The sequence below is a fragment of the Spermophilus citellus genome (genome assembly GCF_964194105.1).
Source record: "Spermophilus citellus genome assembly, chromosome: 16".
Classification (NCBI taxonomy): Eukaryota; Metazoa; Chordata; class Mammalia; order Rodentia; family Sciuridae; genus Spermophilus; species Spermophilus citellus.
Genome location: NC_138196.1, coordinates 79,116,259 through 79,128,674, shown reverse-complemented (window position 1 = coordinate 79,128,674; position 12,416 = coordinate 79,116,259). Strand labels below are relative to the sequence as shown.

General features: G+C 46.6%; 1 protein-coding gene across 4 annotated transcripts in view; it reads left to right on the top strand.

Moving 5' to 3' along the window:
- Nucleotides 1-10,278, top strand: part of NUGGC (nuclear GTPase, germinal center associated) — a 46,363-nt gene extending 36,085 nt beyond the window's left edge. Inside the window, exons 14-19 of one of the 4 annotated variants that reach the window (XM_081269873.1) lie at nucleotides 1,504-1,661; nucleotides 3,068-3,206; nucleotides 3,952-4,060; nucleotides 4,678-4,814; nucleotides 7,093-7,183; nucleotides 10,058-10,278. In XM_081269873.1, coding sequence (XP_081125999.1) covers nucleotides 1,504-1,661; nucleotides 3,068-3,206; nucleotides 3,952-4,060; nucleotides 4,678-4,814; nucleotides 7,093-7,183; nucleotides 10,058-10,218 — 795 coding nt within the window. In that variant the 3' untranslated portion in view covers nucleotides 10,219-10,278. Of the gene's footprint in view, nucleotides 1-1,503; nucleotides 1,662-3,067; nucleotides 3,207-3,951; nucleotides 4,061-4,677; nucleotides 4,815-7,092; nucleotides 7,184-10,057 lie in introns of those variants that run through there. The other 3 variants (XM_081269874.1, XR_014019193.1, XR_014019194.1) reach the window with 3 other exon arrangements.
- The last annotated feature ends 2,138 nt before the right edge of the window (nucleotides 10,279-12,416 follow it).

The window sequence follows — 12,416 nt, the reverse complement described above, 5'->3', positions numbered from 1 at the left end:
CTTCTGAGCTAGGTTATCAATGGCCACTGAAGTTTCTTTGGAGACCTCTGGGATCACTTGCTCGGGGGAGGCCAGCCTCCATGTGCCAAAGTCAAGTCACTGTGTGGAGGGGCCCAGGGAGCAATGTGCTGAGGCCTTCTACCCCGGGCTGAGAGCCAGCACTGACTTGCCAGCTGTGCTCCTTGGAAGCAAATCCTCTATCCCCGATGACTTTAATCCCAGTCATAGCTGACTGACCCTCATGGGAAGCCCTAGCCAGGAGTGGCCAGCCAAGGCATCCCAAATCCTGACCCACAGAATCATAATAAACATTTACTATTATTTTAAGCTACTCTTTGAGGTCATTTTTGTCCTGCAGCAATAGGTAGCCAAGTTACAGGGAGAGAAGTGGTTCCATCTGGTGATGGAAGAATCCAGATCTCAGAGTGGATGATCAAGAGAAGATGAGGCACAAAGGAGAGGCACTCTGAGAAAGAGAGGGGCACCAGCCATCTTCAGGCCTCCCAGGGACCATCTCCTGTCTCACTGCTGCTTTAGTGACTGCTTTCTCTGACCCCAGGCATGCCCAAGGGGCTCCTCTTTGAGAACAATGTGCTTTTGTGCCCAGAAATTTGAGCAGTCAACTATACACTAACGTGATATTTTACTTAGTACAGTAAAATAGCCTGAATGTCTAAAAATTAGAGAAAGATAAAATGAATTATTCTTTGTCTGTATGATAGTATATGGTTTAATAAAATGATTTTGGAATGCATTTAAAATAATTCTGGAGTGTGCTCATGTTTTAGTTATTAAGTAGAGAGAGAATATTATACAATTGTATCATGCTATACAGCCTTTCACTTAAAACATATTCCCTCCAAACACATATCATCGATTAAAGATAAGGCCCTCCACCAAAATCTTAGCAAACATTTCTTTTCTCCTTATTATTTATTACTATCTGGCTAAACTTGATTAGCTCATAGCTCTAACTATTATAATTTTTCTCTCATTTGTAAATTTGTTTCCCTGGTGAAAATATCACCAAGTTATTCAAATCAAATAGTGTTTAATTAACTATTTAATAAAAAATATACCAACTTTGGACTATCCTCAGGAAATCCAAAACACATACCCACTCTCAGGTCACAACACGTTTTTTTCATTCATTTAACAAATACTTATTAAGTACCAGCTAAGTCAGTGCAGGCTTGGAGGACATAAAGATGGGTGAGACACTGTTCCTGACACTCACAAGCAGATGGTCTAGGAGCCCAGCCATGAGGCTTGCCAGATAAAGAGCTGTACGGGAGGGTTGTGGTCCCAGTGAGGCCAGGGCACGTTGCTGGAGGTGAGACCTGGGTCCTCCCGGTCTAGCTTGATGACATGTTTAAAGACCGTGTTTCTACTCCTTCCTGTGGTTCTTGGTAATGACTGTTAGCCAAAGGCAATGCAGTTCTGATTCTGTGATTTTCTAGTTCATGCCAACTAACTCTGCTAATTCATCGTTTAATTTTCTAGAGGAGTAAAGGGAACCAAGGTTTTCACCAGACCCTGAAAGCTGTTTGCCTGAAGAATGGCATCTATGCCTCTAGGACTCTGGCAAGAATCGACCTGAACCAAGCCGTCACTCAGCCCATCTATGACCAGATTGACCCTGTTTTTGGAGGCATTTTTAGGTAAATGGTCTTTCATCTTGCTCCTGCATGAATAAAAATCTGAAGAACGTCAAGCCAGAGTCTCAGTTTTAAGAATTGAGACTCTGGATCTGGAAGAGTAAAGAGTGGACTGTGACTTGAGGGCCGCTCTGCTCCGTCTTTGGCAAAACACAAAAGCGATCTTGGTTTGGTTGACTTAACCATCTCCCCTGGTGACCTGGGGTGGAGTGAGATGTTGCTTTCAGACTAATATTATGTTTCCCATTATTTTTCAAGTCTCTCCTACATGCAGCGGGGATGGTTTTCTTAGGGATCTGAGCCCAGGACAGGGTATTTTGATTGGAGAGCGTGGAATTAAGCAAACACATGGCCTTCGAACCTTCCCTGAATGCAAAAAGAAAAAGTGGCTCATGGAGTCTCAGACAGGTCATGTGCTCACAGACATGGCATGAGCTGCGGCCGGGGGTGGACCTACCAACAGACAAAGGTTCTCCTAGCCCCCAGGGAAGCAGTCTCCCTCATTCTTCTCCTAATTGCACCTGGTTCACCACCCGATGCTGCAGTGGCCCTTCTCCTACCTTTGCTGACCTCCTCTGTGTCCATGTCTCTGCCCCTACCTTTCTCGAAACACTTCTTGGATCATGCCAGTCCACGTTCCCCATCCTGCCCCTGGTGACAGCTCTGTAGGAGTCTCCAAATTCCTTAGGATGGCATTGAGCCATTGAGCCTTCAACTTGCCCTTCCGACCTAGCACTGCCCTGCTGCCTGGTGCCAGCTCTCTGCTGGAGCCAACATGGGGGAAGCTGAGAGCCACCGAGAGGCCCCAGGCACGGTGCCAAGCATTCGCATGCATTATCTCATCAAATGTCCTCCATAACACCACCACGGGGCTTCTGCCTCTTAACATAGGAACAAAGGGAGATTCAGAAGAACTAACTGCAGTGGGCCCCCATTCATGAGTAGAGAGCTAGGGTTTAAAGCCCATGCTCTCTGAGTGCTCTATAATCTGCTGCTTCTTACACCTGGAATATTCTGAAATATTGTCCCCTGGGAAATACTTCCCTTTCATTTTCTTCCCCAAATCTTACCTGTCTTTGAAAGTGTGGTTCAAGTCCGATTCTTTCAAGTGAAAGCACTTTGTCACAGGAGGACAGTGAGTTTTGAGGTTAAAGCAGTGTTCAAAGCCTGGCTCTGCCTCCTACTCGTTGTGTGACCTTAGACACATCAGCCACCTTCTCTGAGCCCTGATTTTCTCATCAGTAAACGGCACCCTAACACTGCCTTCTTGGTTTTTAGGCCAAAGGCCTGGCCCAGGACAGTGCCTGGCACATCATAGCAATTTGGTCATTGTCAGATTTCCTCTCTCTTCTCTTTAAAGTGAATAAAAGGACGTCAACCAGTTTCACGCCTGTCTTGCTTTCTTGTAGGGCTGGGAAGCCTGCCGATGCGGCGCTGATGCCTCACATCGATGCTTTCAAGCATTCTCTGCAGGAGAAAATGGCAGAAATTGGGATAAGAAGTGGCTGGAAGTGTGATAGCTACAAAAAACGTTTCCTGATCCAGGAGGTAAGTTCCTGATAGAGTGAAGAGCACAGTGAGTGTGGGTCGTGGCTTTCTTCCCAGGCAGGAGCTGAAGGCTGCCGGTCTCTCCCCACTTGAACCCCTGGAGTGTCCGGGGTCTGGATGTGCCTCCTAGGAGGTGCGATGGACTAGGAAACCTAAGGGTTCCTGGGACCTCCAGGGAGGCGTAAGACACTGGCACGCTTTGTCCCACAGTGTGGCATCTGAGGTGCAGGCTGAGGTGGTAGGGTTGACTCAGCTTCCAGGAAGAACCTTCAAAGCGTCCTTAGAGGTACAAGAATGTGTCTCACCTTGTAATATTGTCACTAATTCTATCGTTTTTGCCAGTACCATGAAGTAGCTCCAAAGCAGCAAAGCTTAAAGACTCGGTCACATTTTTGCAGGTTGCTTGTTAGTTTTGAGAACTCAGGACTCTCGTCTGTGACTCACTTTCTTCCAGGACCAGTCCAGATCACATGGCGAGAGTAGGGAGATAGCTGATACCTCTGGCCCCTGCTAGAACCCTGTCCATGCCTGGGTCGAACTCAGCACCTACTTCTGAATAGTTTGTAGGGACTGGGCACTGTGGGAGCACTCTGGGGCGTTCAGAGGCTTGAGCCAGAGTTCTGTGTCGAGGAGCTCACAGCCAACCAGAACAGAGGCAGAGAAAAGTGTGGCCACACCTGGGCACACCTGACCTGCCTCTGCCAGAGAAATGTCACAGAAGGCCTGTGTCAACGTGGCTTCTCAGATAAGCGCCATCCTGGGAGGCCTGGAAGGCTACATCCTCAGAAGGAAGAGGAGGATCTACGAGTCTGTCACCAGCTCCATTCAGAACGACCTGAAGCCCTATTATGAAGGTGGGGCTCCAGAGGACAGTGCTTCTTCTTCCTTTGGGGTCTTCCTGTCACTCCTTTGGCAGCCTATCCCGGGGCTCCCTGTCCTTGGAGCAGTCTTCCTGCATCCTAAGTCCTGTAACACTTTCCAGCTACACATGGAGATCAGATAACTGCAGGGTGCAGGGGGAGGTGATCGGGGACCTTTGTCCCTGTGGTTCCCAGTTCCTCTGTCTTCCCCTTGTCTGGAACCCCCCCTCTACTCTCCACGCTGCTGCTTGGTATCCGGCTCTTGTTCTTAATTTCCTTTAAGTGTTTGTGGGCCCACTTTCAGGATCCTTCTTGGTTTGTTTTGTGGGGGGTAAGTTAGTAAGCTTCTGCTCAATTCATTTATTACATTTTCCAAATGATTTGTTTTCTAAATAGTGAATGATGTTATTTTTTAATGTAATGCATTTTATATACATATGTATGTGTGTGTTTGCGCATGTGTGTACATATCTATATGTGTATGTACATATACCTATATACAAAAGTGCACGCACACACACACTTTGTGTTCTTGCTTACTTATTTTTCTGATGCCAGAGAGTTCTGGCAAGTCCTTGCTGTGGTGTGACTATGGCTATCATCTTTTACAGAGGCAGCTCAGATCACTGGCAAAAAAGCATGTGAGAGGATGAAGGATGTCCTCAGAAGAGGAGTGGAGCGGCAGGTCGCCGAGGGCATGTTTGAAAGGGCTCAAGAAAGAATGCAGCACCAGTTTCAGCAGCTGAAGGTATCTACATCTGCAGTTGGAGTCCTAGCTCCTGGGGAGTTGAGGGAGCCAGTGCAGAAGGTGGAAGAAATAGTAGACATTGGGCCCAGGTGCCGCTGGGTGCCTTCTGCCTGGTGGGCCCAGCTGGGGGTTTCAGGGCTGGGAGAGGAAGCCCCCGCCATTGAGTGCTGGCAAAGCCCCTCCAGCTCTCCCCTGAGCCCTCTCCTTCCTGGTTCATCCATAGAACAACAGCCTTGATAGCTAGATGGGAGCTAAGTCTTCACAGACACTAGCTAATTACACCCACACTCTGCCAGTCTCTGAGTGAGCACTACTATTGTTCTCAATCTAAATGTAAGCAAGCTCAGAGAGGTGAATCAAGAGGCCACACACTAGTGAGATGCAGAGCTGGACTTTGGGACCAGGTATCTGCTCCAGCATCTCCAACAATAGTACAATCTCAAGACATATTTTTTAAACAAGGGAAATGACCTATCTACATAAAATGCCAATAAGTGAATGTCAGTATGCGGCCGCTGGTCAGCCAATAACAGTACCTAGCACAGATTTAGGTTTGAGCCCATCCACCTTGCAAGATGTTTCCTAACAGTCTTCTGGGGCCTAAGTGCTGCTGTCAAGTACACTTGGACCATCTCACCCAGTTCTGGGTCTCCTGACTCTGCCCCTTCCTCTGAGTGATAGAATGCCTTCGCCTTAGATCAAGCCCCTCACTGTCCACAGAGGTTCCAAGTTCTTCTGTCTCAGTCCAGGCTTGGCTGATCCTCTCTCCTGATCACCTGAGGAAGCCAGGCAGGTAAAGCATTCCCACCAGTGTCTGTCCCATTCAATTCTGGAGGTGCCTGTCTCCACAGTAAAAAGCAGGGAACCTCCCTTGGAGGAGGACAAGAGCGTCTCATTTCCCAGCAGCAGTTTGATTTCAGGCATATTAGAATATCCTCACAGTCTACACATACATGCAGGAGATTGACAGAACTCCATAGAGCCGATTTCCATCCATCAAGTACGGAGAAATCAGATCCAGAGGTGCTTAAGAAAACAGTGCTCATAAAAAGTGATTAGTATATTACCCAGGTACACAGTTATCTTAAATCATGGAAACATAGGTTGTTAAAAATAGGTAAGTCCAAATGAGGTTCTCATCCTTGATCCTTTTTCTAAAATTAAGAATATCATTGAACTTTTTTTGGGGGAAGTACCCAGAATTGAACCCAGGTGAACCACTGAGACACATCCCCAGCCCTTTTTGTTTTTTATTTTGAGACAAGACCTCGCTAAGCTGCTGAGGCTGGCTTTGAACTTGTGATTCCCCTTCGTCAGACTCCTGAGTTGCTGGGATTACAGGTGTGCGCCACCACCTCATCCAGCAAGAGTATCAGTTAGCTTTTAATTGTTTAAAATATTTTAATTCTAAGTAATGAATGGAATTTCCTCTTACATATATTTTATGTTTGAAGATTTATTGACTTTTTTAAAAAATTACCTCTTCCCAATGTTCTTATGACTTAGAGAATGGAGTAACATTCTGCTGAAGGTGCCCAGCAGCCTCTGATGTGTTAGGCATGTGGTTGCTGACTTGTTTTCACTCTGCAGTGAGGAGGCTACTTTGGTTTTAGGAGCTGTGGATCTTCGCTTCCCTCATCTTAAAGACAACGAAGCTGAGGCCAGAAGGGCTTACGTCACCAGCTCAAGGCTGAGCTCCTGGCCTGGCATTGAAGAAAAATATGAGTCAGGAGATCCAGGCTCAAGCCTGGAATCCGCCAAATAAGAGAAAGGATTCTGGTGTTTTCCAAAAGGAGGCAAGAGACAAAAGAGAATGCTTTTAGTTGATAAAAGGATTGAGAGTAGCAAGAAATGACATTTCTCAGGCTGTGGGAGAGAAGAACCAGACCTGCCCCTGCACAGAGCAGGTGCCCAGTTCGCAGTTATCGGTGAATAAATGCAGGAGAGGACAGTGGGGTAGTGACCAGTGTGCTCCCTCCTTCCCATCCCTGTGGCTGCTCTTCTCCCAACCCCCCTTGCCTCATTAGCTCCTCATTCAGTTGCTCAGCACCGGAGGGACCCTCCCTGTGACTCTTGATAGGCAGGGAGGGACATGCAGAGACTGGAGGGAGCCCACGGAAGTGCGTCCCCGGCCCTCCAAAGTCCTTCACCCTTGGCCTGACTTTGGCAACCCCAGTCTGGACCTTCTCCAGGTGGAGGATGGGTGAGGTTCCCTCTCTAGGATTTGCTTTCCCTTGGAGCACACCCGTCTAACAGACTGAATGTCCTTGTCCTGTAGAATGGGATCACGGAGAAGGTGAAGGGCAGCATTGCCACCATGCTGACTCTCGTGTCGTCCCAGGGGGATGGTCTCTACAAGGAGCTTGCAGGTAAATATGTGAAACCTCTGGCTGTGGTTGCTCCTTCCTGAGTTTAAAGAAATCTCCAGAGCAAGGAATGGAGATGATGATGCTGGTATCGGCCGACCCTTTGCCACTCACCCGATCAAGACATCGTGGGAGCTGTCTGTGGAATTCTCCCATTAGCCCTCAGGGATAGACGTTAGTGCTCCATTTTGCAGATGCAGAACTAGAGACTTGGATCAGACAATGTGCCCAAGGTTTCACAGCTGGCAAATGGCGAGTTCCCATCCACAAAGTCGCCCTGCTCTTTCCGTAAAGCCTTTCTTTTAAGTTGATGCCTCCTTAGGAAAAACCCCATTGTCTGGTGGTAGTGGAGAAAGGTTCCTTTCAACCCCTGGGACTCGGGGAAAGCAGGGCCAGCCATGCGTGCTCATGGTGGACAACTACCTCCTTGGTCTCCCAGGTGTGCCACCTGGCTACCGCGTGAACACTGGAGACCATAGTAAGCTGGAGAGAGAAGCACCTGTGATATTTCTAGAAAAAATTTAAAATGCTATGCTTTGGTCCAGCAATCCTTCTTCTAGGAATTCATCCTGTCAATATCCTCCTGCATGGGCAATAAGGCATACGGACAAGTTTATTCAGGGTGCCATTGTTTATAATACCACAGATTGGAACAACTCAAATATCTATTAATAGGACACTGGTTAAATTAAATTAGATACAATACCAGTAGAGGAACATGCAACTGTTATAAAGAATAAAGCAGCTTTATGTGGTGTTCAGCAACATGAAATGATCTCCAAATGTATTTTAAAGAGAGAGAAATTTTTTTTAAAAAATGTGTGTGGTTTGTGACAATTTGTGAAAGAAGCAAAGGAAATACATATAATTATGTTTGTATAGGCATAAAAATCTCTGTGGGATACACAAGAAATTGATGACATTGATGGCCTCTTAGAAGTGAGGAAGACAGGGAATGGTGGAGATTTTGTGCCTTTTACATTTTAAGACATGTGCACAGCTGTTTTCTAGGAAAAAAAAAAATACATCGACCTGATACTATTGCTGAGTAACTGGGGTGAAAGTAGGCAGAGAAGTTACAACTGCTGCTTCTAAACCTCTGACCTGTGCTTACCTACCTTCCTGGGCAGTACTGTCCCCATCCCAGGTGGGTAGATGAGCCTGGTCTTCACAGCCCCCAGCGAAGGAGGAACAGCACTCTCACACTGACCCACCTAGGACCTTCTGCCCAGGTCTGTTTTAAGGTCATAGTCACCTAAGTGTGTTTCCTACTTGCAGAAGGTCTTCCAACTGTCCGGTCTTGCAGACAGTTTGATGTAAATCGTGCCTGCCTAGTTGGACTCTGCTCTGTTCTCTTCACCATCCACAACAAACATGCATAGTATAGGGAGACCGTGCAGGCGCCAGGGCTCGGAAGATACCCAGATAGCTCTCAGGACTCACCTGACTGGTGAGAATGGAGATCTGCAGACAGGACAGCCTGCATCCATTCACCAAGTGATGCCAGTTCGCACCAAGGTGCTGAGGGCACAGTAGTGACCTTGACATGACCTTCAATGGACCTCTAGCCCATTGGGCCAGAGGCAGGCAACACGCAAGATAACAAGTGAAATACATGGCAGGGGAATCAGGCAGGAGAAAGGGAGGAATGCTAAGGGCAGGGGACAGGGGTCAAGAAAGGTCTCCCCAGGAACGGGACCCCTAAGTAAAGGCCCAAGGGCAGGGATCCACTGGGGGTGCCAGGTCTAGGTTCATCTGTTCTGGTGGCTCAGAAGACAGCAATGGTTCAGGCTGGACACTGGGGAGTCTGCAATGAGCTGGGCCCTGTGGTAGACCTGAAGGTGGGTAGCAGGACTGGAGAGCAGCCAGCAGGAGGGAGGCCTCCAGTTAAGGCCCAGAGAGCGCCTTGGGTTCTGACTCCCCTCCTGGTCAGAACCCAAGGCGCTCTCTGGGCCTTAACTGGGGTGTGGAGAGCTGAGCGGGACTAGGAAGGCATTCAGGAGCACCGCCGGCCGGAGCCAACTCCAAGGTCAGTCTGAAGCATCTCTTCAGAGGGGACTGTGTGGGTCAGTGCCCTCCAGAAAACCCAAACCCACAGGCCGCGTGTAGGTGTAGAAAGAGGCTTATTTTAAGGAGTTGGCTCACATAATCCTGGAGGCTCGGTGATGGGGAGGCTGACAGGCTGACGACTGGAAAGAGCTGCAGTGGAGTCCAGAGGCCATCTCTGGAGAACAGGCAGGCAGATCGGAGGTGGAGGTGGAGGCCAGGAGGTCTGCTGGGGAGCGCCTCCCGCAGGGCTGTGGGGGACTGTTCTCTTGGGCCTTCTGCTGACTGGTCAAGGCCCACACGCATTGGGAGAGGCGGCTGCTTTACTCAGGGTCCACAGACTTACAGTCAATCTCATCCCAAACAGTCTCGCGGAGACTGAGATTTGACCTCGTGTCTGGACACCGTGGCCTAGGCTAGTTGACGTGAGATTCTAGGGGAGGAGAGGGAATGGAGGGGGAGAGAGCACAGGCCTCACACAACAGGCCTCCCCGCGGGTGCCTGGAGACGGGAGGGGAGGGTTTATTGTGTCTCCTTCCAGCTGGCATGTGGCGCCCTGGACAGGCTTAGCCAGGACCCTCTGGGTCCCCCAGGGGTGGGGGGCATTGTTTGGTGGTAAGGCTCTTGATTCCTCTCAGGGTGACTCACGCTCACACAGGCCTTCAGAGGGAGAATACCCAGTTTGATTCGGGTTGTGTATACCAGGAGACTGCACTGTCTGATTTCCCAGTGCCCTTCCAGATCTGCCATTCTGGGACAAGGACGGGATTCTTGGGGGATCTGTTCTCTGGAGGCACTAACCCGCCATGTGTGCCCTCTGCTCTTCCCTAGATGTCAGCAGTGAACACAGGGAGATGGAAAAGCTCCACAGGAGCCTGAGGGAGGTGGCGGAGAACGCGCAGCTGCGGAGGGGCATGCAGGACTTCCTGAGAATGTCCCCCAGCAAAGCCTCCCAGAACCTGACTGCTTCCTGGGCTCAGCATGGAAAATAAGCCCAGGGTAACCAGAATGACTTCTGTTTCCTTGAAATCCAATAAAGAACATTTCCCAACTGTTTGGGCTTTTTATACCCAATAGAAACCCAATACATTGTTGCGTCTCGCATAATTTTATTTTATAGCTAAAAAAAAAAAGTCACCATATTGAAGCCCCAATGGAGTTCTAGAGCTTTAAGGAAAAGAGAATTTTGCTTCACTAAACATTGAAAAACTTAAGTATTATGAAAAAATTGCAACATAAAACTTTAGGGACTCAATTCTATTTCTCATTTTAACAGTGGCGAGACTTTTGGGTAAGCAGGTAACATTATCCCATAGAAACAACGTGGTCTGGGAGAGAGGGACACAAGACCTGGACTTCTTACTTGCAGGGTGTTGTGTTCTGGGCATGTGCTTCTCAAACATTTTGTTACCCTTCAGAGGACCCCGAAAAGCTTTTGTTTATTTGGGTTGTACATACTGATAGTAACTGCATGAAATCAAAACTAAAAGAAATTTAAATATCTATACATTCAAATTTAAATGTGAATTAATTTAAAAGGACAATAATAAATCCATTACAGGTTAACATAAATAACATATTTTTGTGAAAAAAAAAAGATATTTTCCAAAACATTGACTGAGAAGAGTGACATTGTTAGGCACTTTTCAAATCCTTCATCTCTGGCTTCTTGGTGACAGCCAGAGCCTCCTGACTGTTCCCGCATCCCATCTGTTGTAGTATGTGTTTTGGGTTGATGGATGTGAAAACTGTCTCACATAGTTGGAATGCAAAAAACTGTTTTTAGTTGCTCTTTTATCAAATTACTGAATATTCTTCTTTGATACTATAATCTTGCAAAATGGTTGTTTTTCTAAAGGTTAGTTTTAGTATACAGTCTGAAACCCCATCAGTCAACTTAAAAAACAAAACAAAACAAAACAAAACTCTGTTGCATTAAAACCCATGGGTTTATCTTGAACTTTTTTGGATTTTTTTAACCAAAGCGTGCTTTTATGGCATCAGACATTGATCATTTCGAAAACATTTGTTCATGGGTTAAACAGGTATTTGAGGGCTGGGGATGTGGCTCAAGTGGTAGCGCGCTTGCCTGGCATGCGTGCGGCCCGGGTTCGATCCTCAGCACCACATACCAACAAAGATGTTGTGTCTGCCAAGAACTAAAAAATAAATATTGAAAAATTCTCCCTCTCTCTCTCTCTCTCTAAAACAAAACAAAACAAAACAAAACAAAAAAAAACCCCAGGTATTTGAAATGCTGGCATATTTCATTGTACAATACAATTTATTAATATCTCCACCAGTCTTATCAGGAGACTCTGGAGGTTTTGGGAAGCTTTCAAGCTCATAGTAGAGAATACAAGTTTTATAAAACTTTGCGGGTTTTCCCCTAAAATCTCATCCTATCATTGGCAACAAGTACTATTGGTTGTTTCCCTGAAGCGATAGGTTGATTTTGTTCATTTTCAAGAAAATACTGAGCACATGCCCATGTGTCATTAACCACAGCCTGTGAGTCGTTCTTTCAGGTGAAAATGATGTTCATGAAGACAGGGTCAAGTCCAGCTAGCAGCTCAGTCCACAGGGGCTTTTCGTTTGAGGTGGTGGAAGTGCTCTTGTGTGCTTCCCATTTTGTCCCACAGAATAATAAAATGGCATCAGTGGAGGGTCGACAGTTAGTACAGTCAGTAAGTTAATATGCTCTTTTCACTGTTAGTGCAAGTGTCAAAAGAGCCAAATAATTCCCCCTGTCATGTTGTAAGTATAGTTATGTGATGGGATATGCACTTACATAAGATATTACCTGAAGGTAGAGTGTGACAAGTTAAGGATATGTAGTATAAGCCCTAGAGCAACCACTAAAGAACAAGAGGGACATATTTAGTGAGCCACTAGGAGATACTGAAATGTTAAAAAGGTTCAAATAATCCAGAAAGAGGCAAAGAGAGTGGGGGAAAAGGAATAAACATCAGAAGGTACAAATAGAAAAAAAATAGCCAAACAGTAGACTTAAATCCAATCACATGAATAATCACATTAAATGTAACTGGTCTAAAACACTAATTCAGAAGGTAGGGATTATCAGGTTAGATTATTATATTCTAAAGTAAGCCCCAACTATAAGTTGTCTATAAGAAATCCACTTTAAATGGAAAAACACAAATAGGTTAAAAATAAAAGTATGGAAAAT